At 59.3% G+C, this 12,771-nt stretch overlaps 1 protein-coding gene across 1 annotated transcript in view; it reads right to left on the bottom strand.

Annotated features, from left to right (window-relative positions):
* KCTD16 (potassium channel tetramerization domain containing 16) overlaps positions 1 to 12,771 on the bottom strand; it is a 64,663-nt gene that overhangs the window by 4,066 nt on the left and 47,826 nt on the right. Inside the window, exon 3 of the mRNA XM_036391847.2 lies at positions 1 to 2,567. This exon is cut by the window's left edge and continues 4,066 nt beyond it. Within this exon, the coding sequence (XP_036247740.1) occupies positions 2,119 to 2,567 (449 nt within the window). The 3' untranslated portion in view covers positions 1 to 2,118. The remainder of the gene's footprint in view (positions 2,568 to 12,771) is intronic.

The following is a 12,771-nucleotide window of genomic DNA, read 5'->3' as shown; positions in this document are numbered from 1 at the left end:
CCAGAGGGGACAGCCCGGTCAGAGGGGACAGCCCGGTCAGAGGGGACAGCCCGGTCAGGGACAGCTCTGCCAGAGGGGACAGCTCTGCCAGAGGGGACAGCCCGGTCAGGGACAGCTCTGCCAGAGGGGACAGCCTGGTCAGGGACAGCTCTGCCAGAGGGGACAGCTCTGCCAGGGACAGCTCTGCCAGAGGGGACAGCCTGGTCAGGGACAGCTCTGCCAGAGGGGACAGCCCGGTCAGAGGGGACAGCCCGGTCAGAGGGGACAGCCCGGCCACGGACAGCTCCTCCTGCACCCACAGCACCCCAGAGGTGGCCCCAGCTGCCCATGGTGCCCTGCTCTGCAGCCCCCTGCAGGTGCATTGCTGTGAGGGTCCCCAGCTGCAGCCAGCTCCTGTCTGCCCACCCCTCTGGACATGTATTGCTTCCTTTTTGAGCTGCTCTAAGGTGCACCCAACCCCAAACACGGCTGGGGGCTCCTGGACACCCCATGGTCCCCTGGAAGCCCTGGCCAGCCCTGCAGGCACCGAGGCTGCTCCTGGCTGGAACTGCAGCAGGAGCACAGCAAGGACAGTGCAGGCAGGACTGCAGCTCCACAGCAGCGTCTGGGGTGTGGGAGGGGACCCTGGGACCTGCAGGACACTTACTGAGTCAGAACTGAGTGATCTGCACTACCAGCACTGCCCACACCTTTATATTCATAGATATAGATATATATATATATATATATATATATATAAAATCTTCTTCCTGTGCCTTTAGAAAAGAAATGATTGATCCCAAATCCACCAGCTGGTTTGTTCCCAGCTGTGGCCCCCCCAGCTGGAGCACTGGAGTGTTCTGTCCCTCTCCATGGCTGCCCCAGCAGCCCAAGCCCCCTGCCCAGCCCTGGCTGTCCCTGTTCCTGTGCCAGCCCAGCCCTGGCTGTCCCTGTTCCTGTGCCAGCCCAGCCCTGGCTGTCCCTGTTCCTGTGCCAGCCCAGCCCTGGCTGTCCCCTGCCAGTGCCAGCCCCAATCCTGGCTGTGCCCTGCCTGTGCCAGCCCAGCCCCTCTCTGCCAGCCCGTGCCCCCTCCCTGGCCCTTCCCTGGGCTCGGGGCAGTGCAGGAGCAGCCCGGCCCTTCCCACAGCTCCGGGGCACACGGGCACAGGGCCTGCCTTGCTGCAGTGCCACCAGGGCCCGGGCAGGGCTGGCACCCGCAGGAGGGGCCGCGGTGCCCACTGTCCCTGCCAGCTGGGACAGCCCCTCCTGGCACACAGCCCTGGCACCTGCAGGACCCAGCATCCCCACAGCATCCCCACACAGCCCAGAGCCATCCCTGCAGCTTTCCAGGGGGATCAGCACTCCTGTAACAGCCGAGAGCCTTGGGGAACACAGGAGGGACACAGCACCCCAACAAATGGAGTATTTCACTGATGGTGACTAAACCCAGAGACTGCACCCTGCTCTCCACTGGGACACATTTACAGTGCCCCAGGGAGGGGGAAGGACTGGCAGGGGGACAGGAGAGAGACAGGGAGATGGATTTCTACTGTTCAGCCCTCAAAGGCCTGGAGAAGAAACAGGACATCCACAGACTAAAAAAATGCTCTTTTCTGAGCAAGTGCAGTTATAAGGAGAGAGCCAGAAAATCTTTAAGCAATATATATTGATATATATATACATATATATATATACACAGAGATATATATACACACATATATATATGCACATATATAAATACACATGCTTAAACTGCGGGGCCGAGCCGGGGCTCCGTGCTGTGCTCCTCCCTGCAGGCACACGGCTCCGAGCGGGCTGCAGAGGGACCGAGCCCTCCCCAGCCCGCCCTGCCTGCTCCGGGCCGCAGCAGCGTCCCCCGGGGCCGGCCTGGCTGTGCCCTTAAGGTTTTCAATTGTGTAAGACTCGGAGTTTACAAACAAAAGCGTTTGTCATTGTGCTTCCAGGACTGCAAAAGGATCGCTCCCCTACGACTAGAAATGTTAAGGTGAAATAGGCAAATTAGGCAGTACTAGAGATGGATTTTGGTTTTGGCGACCTACAAACAGTTATTATTGGGAGCTGCTGTTGTGTCCCTCGGGACGTGGCTCTAAGGTGCCCAGGCCGTGCGCCCTGCCCGCCCTACAGGTGGTACTTCCGCAGCAGTTCCGATTGCCAGGGGTGCTTCCTCTCGGGAAACCTGTCTGGGATTTTGATCTTGAGGAAATCCTGGATACATTTCTCCAGCTCCTCCTCAATGGAGAGCTTCTCCTTCACGGCTTTCTTCTTGCTGGCGTTGGACTCGCGGGAGCCGGAGGTGAGAGTCCGGAGCAGGTCGCTCTTCCTGCGGCTCTCGGCCTGCTGCAGCAGCTGCACCGGGCCCTTCTTGGCCCTGTCCAGAGTCTGGATGTTGGGCTGGCGCGTCACGGGCCCGCAGATGACGGTCTCCTGGGGGGAGCTGGCCTCGGACTGGCTGTCACAGCTGGACGTGGACAGCTCGTTGCAGGACGTGCCGCTCTCGCCCTCCTTGTCGCCCTTGCCGTTCTTGCAGCAGCAGTCGCAGTGGGACGAGGACCAGCGGGAGGGCTCGCCTGCAGGGCACAGAGAGAGAGAGGGTGAGGGCAGCTCCACAGCCCACACAGCCCAGGACAGGCTGCTGGGCCCCCCTGGGCCGGCAGGGCAGCCAGGGCCACAGGGACCCTCGCAGGGACCTTCCAGGACCTGCCAGGAGCAGCAAATCCCCTTAGCCTGGAGCTGCCAGGACCAGCAGCAGATCCCTGTTACCCTGGGGCTCCCAGGACCAGCAGATCCCTGTTACCCTGGGGCTCCCAGGAGCAGCAGATCCCTGTTACCCTGAGCTCCCAGAGCAGCAGCAGATCCCTGTTACCCTGAGCTCCCAGGACCAGCAGGTCCCTGTTACCCTGAGCTCCCAGAGCAGCAGATCCCTGTTACCCTGGGTCTCCCAGGACCAGCAGATCCCTGTTACCCTGGGGCTCCCAGGACCAGCAGATCCCTGTTCCAGCACGTCCTTCAGTGGCAGAGCCCAGGAGGGAAGCCCAGGACAGTGACAATTCCCATCCTGCAGAGCAGGGCTGAGGCTGCTCTCCAGCTGGAGCCCTGCCCAGCTGCAGCAGTCTGTGACCAGGGCAGAGCTGGCAGCAGGCTCAGCTGTGGGACTCAGGTGATGTTTTTGCTGCCCCAGAGCCCCATTGAAAAATGGGGAAAAGGAGAGGAAAGTTGAAATAAATGTTGGTAGCAATTGAGAGCCCCTGGGGCTGGGAGCAGAGCCTGGGGAAGGGGCTGTGGGCACTGGGAGCCCCACTGGCACTGCCCTGCTCTCCTGTGCCTCCATCCTTACCCAGCCAGGAACACAGAGCACACAATTTACAGGAACAGCCAGAAAACCAGAAGCCAGGAAGCCTCCTCACCTCCTCCCTCGTCTCCCCTGTCAATGATGAAGGAGTCTCTCAGTCTGGGAGCTGCAGGGCTACTCTCATTAACAGACTCACTTCAAAGCTGCCCTGTGTCTCGTCTGAAAACAGTCAATAATGGCTAAACTGAACGTTTTTATCCATTTCTAGGCTTGGACAAAGGCATTATGAGCTGAGTCCCTGTAAAACCCTGACCCACGAGCTCTGAGAGCACTTCCAGGAGCTCCTCATTGCAGCTGGTACCCACACCCCACAGCAGTGGGACAGCTCTGAGACCAGAGGGCTTTGTCCCAGCCGAGGAACAGAGCTCAAACCGTGCCTTGAGCGACCCCAGATCCCCCTGCCGGGGCCCAGAGCACTGCTGGGATCATCAGTGAGCTCTGCAAGCCTGCACACAGTGCCCAGGCCATGGACAGCCTTGTCCCAGCTGGGACTCACAGGCTGCCACTCGGTCCCACCATGGTGTGGCTGGAAGGGATGTTTGTGTCATGGCACTGCCCCAGGCTCAGTGTGGGCAGGGACAGCTCCACGGGCAGGGGGGACACCCCCAGGGGAAGGGGGACATCCCCCACGGGCAGGGACAGCCCCACAGACCAGGTTTGTCCAGGCTGGCTTTGAACACTCCCTGGGATGGGACAGGCACAGCTCCGGGGATGGGGCAGGGATGGGACAGGAATGGGGCAGGGATGGGACAGGCACAGCTCCAGGGATGGGGAAGGCACAGCTCCAGGGATGGGGCAGGGATGGGACAGGGATGGGACAGGAACAGCTCCAGGGATGGGACAGGCACAGCTCCAGGGATGGGACAGGGATGGGGCAGGCACAGCTCCAGGGATGGGGCAGGGATGGGGCAGGCACAGCTCCAGGGATGGGGCAGGGATGGGACAGGCACAGCTCCGGGGATGGGGCAGGGATGGGACAGGAATGGGGCAGGGATGGGGCAGGTACAGCTCCGGGGATGGGACAGGGATGGGGCAGGGATGGGGCAGGCACAGCTCCAGGGATGGGACAGGGATGGGACAGGCACAGCTCCAGGAATGGGGCAGGCACAGCTCCCAGGGACTGTGGGGAAGCAGAAGGGATGGAGCCGAGGTGGCAGCCGGGGCGCAGGGACCCAGCAGCTGCCGTCAGGCACAGCTACAGTGCAGACTTCATTAGCACAAAACAAGGCTTTTATAAGTCAATTAAGCCCTATTAGATGCTAATTCCTCTTAATGAATATTCACCAACAGTGGGCACCCCACGGGTGTGGCGGGAGACAGGAAGGATTTGCCCCAGTGACCAGCTCTGTGGGTGCCCAGGTGCCATGGCACAGGTGCCCCAATAGCCAGCACGGTGGTGCCAGGGCACAGGTGCCCCCATAGCCAGGATGGTGGTGCCAGGGCACAGGTGCCCCAATAGCCAGGGTTTGGTACCATGGCACAGGTGCCCCATAGCCAGCACGGTGGTGCCAGGGCACAGGTGCCCCATAGCCAGGGTGTTGGTGCCAGGGCACAGGTGCCCCAATAGCCAGGATGTTGGTGCCAGGGCACAGGTGCCCCATAGCTGGCTATGGGGGATGTTGGTGCCAGGGCACAGGTGCCCCAATAGCTGGCTATGGGGGATGTTGGTGCCAGGGCACAGGTGCCCCATAGCTGGCTATGGGGGATGTTTGTGCCAGGGCACAGGTGCCCCAATAGCTGGCTATGGGGGATGTTGGTGCCAGGGCACAGGTGCCCCAATAGCTGGCTATGGGGGATGTTGGTGCCAGGGCACAGGTGCCCCATAGCTGGCTATGGGGGATGTTGGTGCCAGGGCACAGGTGCCCCATAGCTTGCTATGGGGGATGTTGGTGCCAGGGCACAGGTGCCCCATAGCCAGGGTGTTGGTGCCAGGGCACAGGTGCCCCATAGCTGGCTATGGGGGATGTTGGTGCCAGGGCACAGGTGCCCCATAGCTGGCTATGGGGGATGTTGGTGCCAGGGCACAGGTGCCCCATAGCCAGCTATGGGGGATGTTGGTGCCAGGGCACAGGTGCCCCATAGCCAGGGTGTTGGTGCCAGGGCACAGGTGCCCCATAGCCAGGGTTTGGTACCATGGCACAGGTGCCCCATAGCTGGCTATGGGGGATGTTGGTGCCAGGGCACAGGTGCCCCATAGCTGGCTATGGGGGATGTTGGTGCCAGGGCAGGGCACAGGTGCCCCATAGCCAGCATGGTGGTGCCAGGGCACAGGTGCCCCATAGCTGGCTATGGGGGTGTTGGTGCCAGGGCACAGGTGCCCCATAGCCAGGGTTTGGTACCATGGCACAGGTGCCCCATAGCTGGCTATGGGGGGTGTTGGTGCCAGGGCACAGGTGCCCCCATAGCCAGGGTGTTGGTGCCAGGGCACAGGTGCCCCATAGCTGGCTATGGGGGATGTTGGTGCCAGGGCACAGGTGGGCGGGTGGGGGCTCCAGGGCTGGGCCGGGCCAGCAGCAGCCCCTGGGAACCGGGGGTGCCCAGGGTGCCAGGGCAGTGCCCGGCTGCAGCCGCACACACGCACCCGCCCTCGGGGCTCTCGGGGCTCTCGCTGGCAGCCGGGGCCGAGGGGATTGAGGAGCGGCCCCGGAGCGCTCCCGGTGCCCGCAGGGCTGGGCGAGGAGGGGCTGAGCCCGAGGCACGGCGGCAGCGAAGGAGCATCGGCTGCCTCAACCACAGCTCCCGTTAATTAATGTCTAAATGCTTTGAGATTCTTAGATAAAAGTGGCTAATTAATTCTGGCCTGGCTTTCCTGCTTTCCTCCCTGATCTCAGCACATTTCTCTCCCAGTGCCCTAATTATAATAATTATTATTAGAAGCTTCTGAAGCGGCAGCAGAGCCTCTGATGTATAATTGACACACAAGCCAGCAGCCACCCAGCTTTCCCCTTCTCCTCTCCCCCCTTCCCAGCCAGGCTGCAAGGAGGAAATGGGAAATCCCTGTGCAGGAGGACAAATGCTGTGAGAGAGCTGGGCAGGAGCTGGGGGGGACCAGAGCGACAAAAGCCAGGGAAGAGTGTTCATGGTGAGGGATGGGCCAGGGAAGAGTGTTCATGGTGAGAGGTGGGCCAGGAAAGAGTGTTCATGGTGAGGGATGGGCCAGGAACTGCCCCACATGGGCCAGGGAAGAGTGTTCATGGTGAGAGATGGGCCAGGGAAGAGTGTTCATGGTGAGGGATGGGCCAGGGAAGAGTGTTCATGGTGAGGGATGGGCCAGGGACCGCCCCAGATGGGCCAGGGAGTGCCCCAGCGCACCCAGCTCTGATCGGGGCTGGGAGATGCTGAGCCTGGGATGAAGAGCCCAGCCCAGGCAGTCCTGGGGGCACAGGGCAGGGCTGGGGCTGGTGTCATGGCTGGGAAGGGACAATGTCCCCAGGCAGCAGCTCAGGCACAGCTGGTGCCTGGGTTTGAGGCACACAGGGATATTTTCTGTATCCAGATGCTCATTTACCTCCACGTGTGCGGCTGTACCAACCTCCCAGCCTGTGATCATCCCTTGAGACATTTCCCTACTGTTCTCAATCCACTCTGGTCCATTTATGTTGTCCTCTTACCTTTTATTCCTTCCCCTGCTCCTTCTGCTCCAGGGCTTTGTTGTTGGTTTGATTTATTTCTGTTTCTCGCTCCTTTTCTCCCTCCTGTCCCATGACTTTCACCTCTGCTCTGGGTTGTGCTGCCTCCTCCTCCTCCCTGTCTGTGCTCTGCAGGGGCTGATGGCAGCAGCTGATCCCCACTGGAGCAGTGAATGCCCAGGTGGGCAGGGCTGGCAGGGGGAGCAGCTCCCTGGCACCCCCATGGCACAGGAGCCCTGTCACTGCTGTGCCTGCAGCCCTGGCACCCTCTGTGCCCTCTCACAGCCAGGGATGCAGTGCTGGAGCTCTCAGACACATCCCTGCAGCCCTGTGCCCTCTCTGTGCCCTCTCAGACCCATCCCTGCAGCCCTGGCACCCTCTGTGCCCTCTCACAGCCAGGGATGCAGTGCTGGAGCTCTCAGACCCATCCCTGCAGCCCTGGCACCCTCTGTGCCCTCTCACAGCCAGGGATGCAGTGCTGGAGCTCTCAGACCCATCCCTGCAGCCCTGGCACCCTCTGTGCCCTCTCACAGCCAGGGATGCAGTGCTGGAGCTCTCAGACACATCCCTGCAGCCCTGGCACCCCCTGTGCCCATCCCCATTGTCCAGGGGCTCGGTCCAAGCTGGGTTTGCCCCGGGGCTGAGGACAGGGTGGCACTGGTGCGGTGCCAGTTTGGTGTGGGGCTGGCACTGGGGCGTGCCCAGCGCCTCTGGGGCTGCATCCAGGTGGGAATTGAGGGGTTGGGATTGGTGAGAGACCAAGCTCTAACTGGGGTTGTAATAAATACAATCTGACTTGGTAACAGGCCGGGTTTCTCAGCAGAAAATGCCCCTGTCTAAATAAAACTACCCAGGGGAAGTGAGGAATGCTGAGAAACTGCAGGCACTGACGGCTCCAGGAGCTGTCCTGGCAGCAGGACAGACGCCCTGGGATTTATTTTGCTTTTATTTGCGTTTAGGATCAAGCATCTGCAGTAAAATCTCAGGGAGAGACAATGCTGGGAAGGACTTGGCAGTGGCACCATTGGTCTGAGCCCTCCCAGATGCTCAAAGGCAGCAGGGAAGGGGAGAGGGATGGGGGAGAGGAGGGAAATGGGGAGGAAGGAACCAAGGAGGGAAGGGAACGGGCAGAGCCTGTGGCTGTCCCAGCCCTCTTAGGAAGCTCACACACATTTTACCCTTCTGGGGGGCAGCTGGGGACACCTGGATGCTGCCATCTGATTTGAATTCAACTGAAACTGAAATTAAAATTTAAAACTTCTAGTTCGAAGTGTTTTCCATTTAAATATTCTGAGCTTGCCAACCCCATATAAAGGCCAGAATTGCTCCCTGGTCTGCCTTGCCCATGCACAGGGATTTCCAGCCAGTGCCCAGCAGCACACACACTTCCATCAGGAGTCCCCAGCACATTGCCAGCTCACCAGCACTCCTGCAATCTTCCCTAAAACACTTGGTTCTGGAAGTGAACTGCTGTGAGAGTATCAGATTTGTTTGAAAATAAAAATAATTTCCCCAAATGGTGAAGAAAAAGAGACCTGGTGTTAAAATACCAGAAGGCATATCAAATGAGCCAAAATATTTATGTAGGGATCTTCTCAAAGTAACATGTGATGGAGCTCAAATTTGGAGAGGAGGAGCAGCCTGGAGTGTGAGCAGCAGGACGGGAGGGGAGCAGCTGCTGCTCATCCCTGGGAGCTGGGGACACCCCAGGCCTCCCAGACAGCTCCTCCATGGCGCCCTCACCCCTGGGCTGTGCAGGGAACATTCTGGACTGCGCTGCTGCCCCGAGCCGGCCGTACCTGCACAGCCAAGCCCTGCCCGTGAGCAGTGCTGCAGGAACACCCCAGTGCTGCTGGCTGCCCTGCCTGGGGCTCCCCTTTCCCAGCACGTGAACAGAAACAATATTTGGCCATCGGGACTGAGGCATTTCAGTGTATTTTCCTCTGGGAAAATGCTGTTATATGAAAACCTGGCACTCCAGCTTTCTTCTGCCCACAGCCTGTGCTCTTTCTGTTCTGCCAAGCAGCTCCAGCCTGGGTGGGTTTGGAGCACAGAGAACTCACAGCTGCCACTATTTGCATCTTTCATCTTCCAGTTCTGCCTTGCCTCCTCAAATTTAAGACTTTTCTGGGTATTTCTTGATTCATCAATGCCATATTAACCCAGCACCTCAGCACAGCCTTTCCTTTTGCTCTCCGTTACTTTCAATTTATGCTCAAGACCTTGAAAGTGAAGTTTGATGGAAAGACAGCAGTCAGGGCTAAGGAGCAGGGGTTTTCCTTGTCCTCCCTGGAGTGACCCTGGCCCTGCAGGGGCACCCACAGAGCCACAGCCCAGGGACTGATCACAACCTGGGTGAGCCCTGGCCCTGCAGGGGCACCCACAGAGCCACAGCCCAGGGACTGATCACAACCTGGGTGAGCCCTGGGCCTGCAGGGGCACCCACAGAGCCCCTGCTCAGCCAGCAGAGCAGCAGATACAGCCCAGGGCGTGATCAGGATCATGGGTTGAAGCTCTTATTAAGGGAGATACTCCACCCATGCATTAATTAAAGCACAGGTAGGAGCACGTTGCTCTGGATGATCACAAAACAGGTCCCCTGAGGCTGCCCCAGCTCTGGAGCTGCTGCAGGAGCTTTGCAGCAATGCAGGGTGAGGGCACTTCCAGGGCTGGGAGCCCACAGCCTCCCTGGCAATGCAGGGATATTTCCATACCTGGATGGACCCCCCAGCTCACATTAAATGAGCCCCACTTTGGACACCTGCTTTAATTAGCAAAGCCAGCGAGTTTATTGCTCCTGCTTCTCGAAGACCTGTGTGAGAAACTGCTGACAGATGGCTGTGGTGATGTGGGAGCCAGAATTCTTGAATTTTTGGAAATTAGAGCTCATGAACTCAAAAATGCTCTGGAGATCCGAAGCTATCGTGTCAGCCTATGTTGTTCCAATTAATTGCAATCAATCGCTAATTGAGAGCTATTTTAAGACTTGTCATTACTCTGAACATAATGGAGAATAAATTGCATGTTCCCCTTTACCCCACCACAAATGACAGCAGTGCAAGGAAAGCTCAGCGAACAGAGGGAGAAGAGGAGCAGGAGCCCTGATTTCCTCCTGTCCCCTGGCAGGAGCAATGGCACAGCAGCTCTGGGCTCACAGGGGAGGGGATCAGGGCTGGGACAAGGGGCACAGGCAGTGCCTGGGGCTCCCCCCAGCACTCACTGAGATGGCAGCTCTGATCTCTGATACTGCTCTGTTTAATGAGCTGCAGCTCAGTTTTCTCTGAGATCCCTCCCAAGCCAAGCTGTGATTCCACGCCAGCCCTGGGGATGGGTTTGCTGGGGGCTGCACTTTGGTTGGGCTTTCCAGGGCCCCAAATCCTGCCAGAGCTGTTGTGGTGTGAGAGTGCAACGGCCCCAGTAGGTGCTCAGCAGCAGGCTGGGGTGTGCTGCAGAGCTGGGCAGGCAGCCCTGCAGGGCCAGGGCTCAGGGACAGCCAGGCTGTCACTCACTGTCACCCTGGCATGGCCACCAGCCTGACAGGCCCGTCGCTGATGGCACGGAGGGAAACCCCCAGCCTGAGAGATAACCAGCTCTTAAATGAGGAGCTTCTGCTAGCAGCCAGCCAGTAAGGTGGTTTTTAATCCAGCTACAGTTCTGCTGTCTTTTGATGACATTTTATTCTGGATACAGCTGGAACAAACCCAGCTCTCCTTCTAAAAGGCTCAAGGTTCACTTTTTCCCCCCGATGATTTAATGCCATACTCTCTTCCCTTTCATCTCCCACCTGGTCCTCATCTCCTCTACAGATAAATCTGTGTCTCCTTGGCTCCTGGTCCTCATCTCCTCTATAGATAAATCTGTGTCTCCTTGGTCCTGCTGGTGGCCTCTGTGTGCCACCATCACATGGAGAAATTCACCCCGTTCACCTCTCGTCTGTTCTGTTCTTGCAGTCGCTCCAGTTTCTCCTCTCTCATCTCTTACTCTCAGTATCAAGTGATCTGCTATTCTTGGAGCATCCTCCCGTTGTCCCTTTGTCTCTGCTCCGGTGCTGTTCCCAAAAGTCACCCTTGCCAGGAGCTGCTCTCAGGGCTCCTGGCCAGCCCTCCCGGGCTCTGCAGTCCCCTTCTCCTCAGGGCTGCACCTTCCCTTCCCTTCCCTTCCCTTCCCTTCCCTTCCCTTCCCTTCCCTTCCCTTCCCTTCCCTTCCCTTCCCTTCCCTTCCCTTCCCTTCCCTTCCCTTCCCTTCCCTTCCCTTCCCTTCCCTTCCCTTCCCTTCCCTTCCCTTCCCTTCCCTTCCCTTCCCTTCCCTTCCCTTCCCTTCCCTTCCCTTCCCTTCCCTTCCCTCAGCAGGGCTCACCATGCTATCAATCAATAATTGAGCTGTATAACAGGGCTAGCAATCAATAATTAAGCTTTATAGCAGGCAGCGAGCTGTTAAACACATGACTGAAGTGACTCTGCTGAAAAAGGCTGCTGCTGGGAGGAGTTTGCTTGAATTTAGAGCAAATATTGCTAAAGGTGAGTGAATGCAGCCCTGCTGCTCCCCCTGGCACTCAGGGGTGGCTGGGCAGCACCTGGGAGGAGGGGATCCAGTGCCAGGCTGGGCTGAACCCCAGAGGGGTCTGGGGTCTGCAGGGACAGGAACCCCCATGAGGGGTCTGCAGGGACCCCCAGAGGGGTCTGGGGTCTGCAGGGACCCCCATGAGGGGTCTGGGGTCTGCAGGCTCCCCCGTTCCTGGCACACCCACCCCACTGCACAGCTCAGTGCCCGTGCTGGGTGCCACATGAAGGGGGCAGAGGGGCACAGCAGCTCTGGCAGCTCTGCCAGGGGTACCCCAGGCCTGGCAGGGTCTGTCCCACCTGGACTGGCCAGAGCCACGCGTGAAGCACGGGGGGCACAGAGCAGCTCCAGCCCACCATGAGCTGCTGTTTCTGCCCTGCCCCGTTCAGCCCCGTGCTGGCACTGCCCCGGGGCTGGCAGGGCCAGCAGGAGCAGCTGCTCCTGGCTGGGCACAGGGACATGATGGATGTCCCTATTACAGAGGGACACGGACCGTGGCTGCTGCACCTGGGCACAGGGACGGGGGCAAGGGCAGCAGAGCAGCCAGAACGGCTCTGCTGAGACACCCAGCTGAAAAAGATGCTCACGAAAACAATTACTTTGGAAATTACTTCCCTCTTCCCTGCTCAAAGCCATTACTGATCTCCTAATTGGAGGTTGCTGTGAGGGGAGCATCAGCCTCCTCCCCAGACAGTGAGGGATGGGACAAGGGAAAATGGCCCCAGGGTGCCCCAGGGGAGGCTCAGATTGCATTGCTGGGAGAATTTCCTTACTGAAAGACTGGCTAAGCATTGGAGCAGGCTGTCCGGGGAAGCGGTGGGGTCCCCATCCCTGGAAGTGTCCCAGGCCAGGTTGGATGGGGCTTGGAGCAACCTGGAATAGTGGAAGGTGTCCCTGCCCACAGCAGGGGTGGGAACAAATCGATATTCAGGACCCTTCCAACCCAAACCGTGCTGGGTTCTGTGTTCCACGGGCAGGGCTGGCCCAGCAGTGCCCAGCAGTGCCCCAGGGCAGTTTGTCCCCGGGGATGACTGTGGCATTTCCCCTGGCCACGGCTCTGACAGACAGCTTGGGCCTGGCTGCCCTTCCCTCAGCCCCAAAGCAGCTGTGTTTGCTGAGCAGCCCTGAGGATGAGGCTGTGCCCTGGCAGGGGCAGCAGAGGCGCCTGCAGTGGGGCAGCGGTGCCAGCTTGGGCAGCAGGGACATGGGGACAGTGCCTGGTGCCCCTGCCCG

This window comes from Molothrus ater, chromosome 15, assembly GCF_012460135.2.
Source record: "Molothrus ater isolate BHLD 08-10-18 breed brown headed cowbird chromosome 15, BPBGC_Mater_1.1, whole genome shotgun sequence".
NCBI lineage: Eukaryota > Metazoa > Chordata > Aves > Passeriformes > Icteridae > Molothrus > Molothrus ater.
Note: the sequence above shows the minus strand (reverse complement) of the source record. Positions and strands in the feature narration are given on the sequence as shown.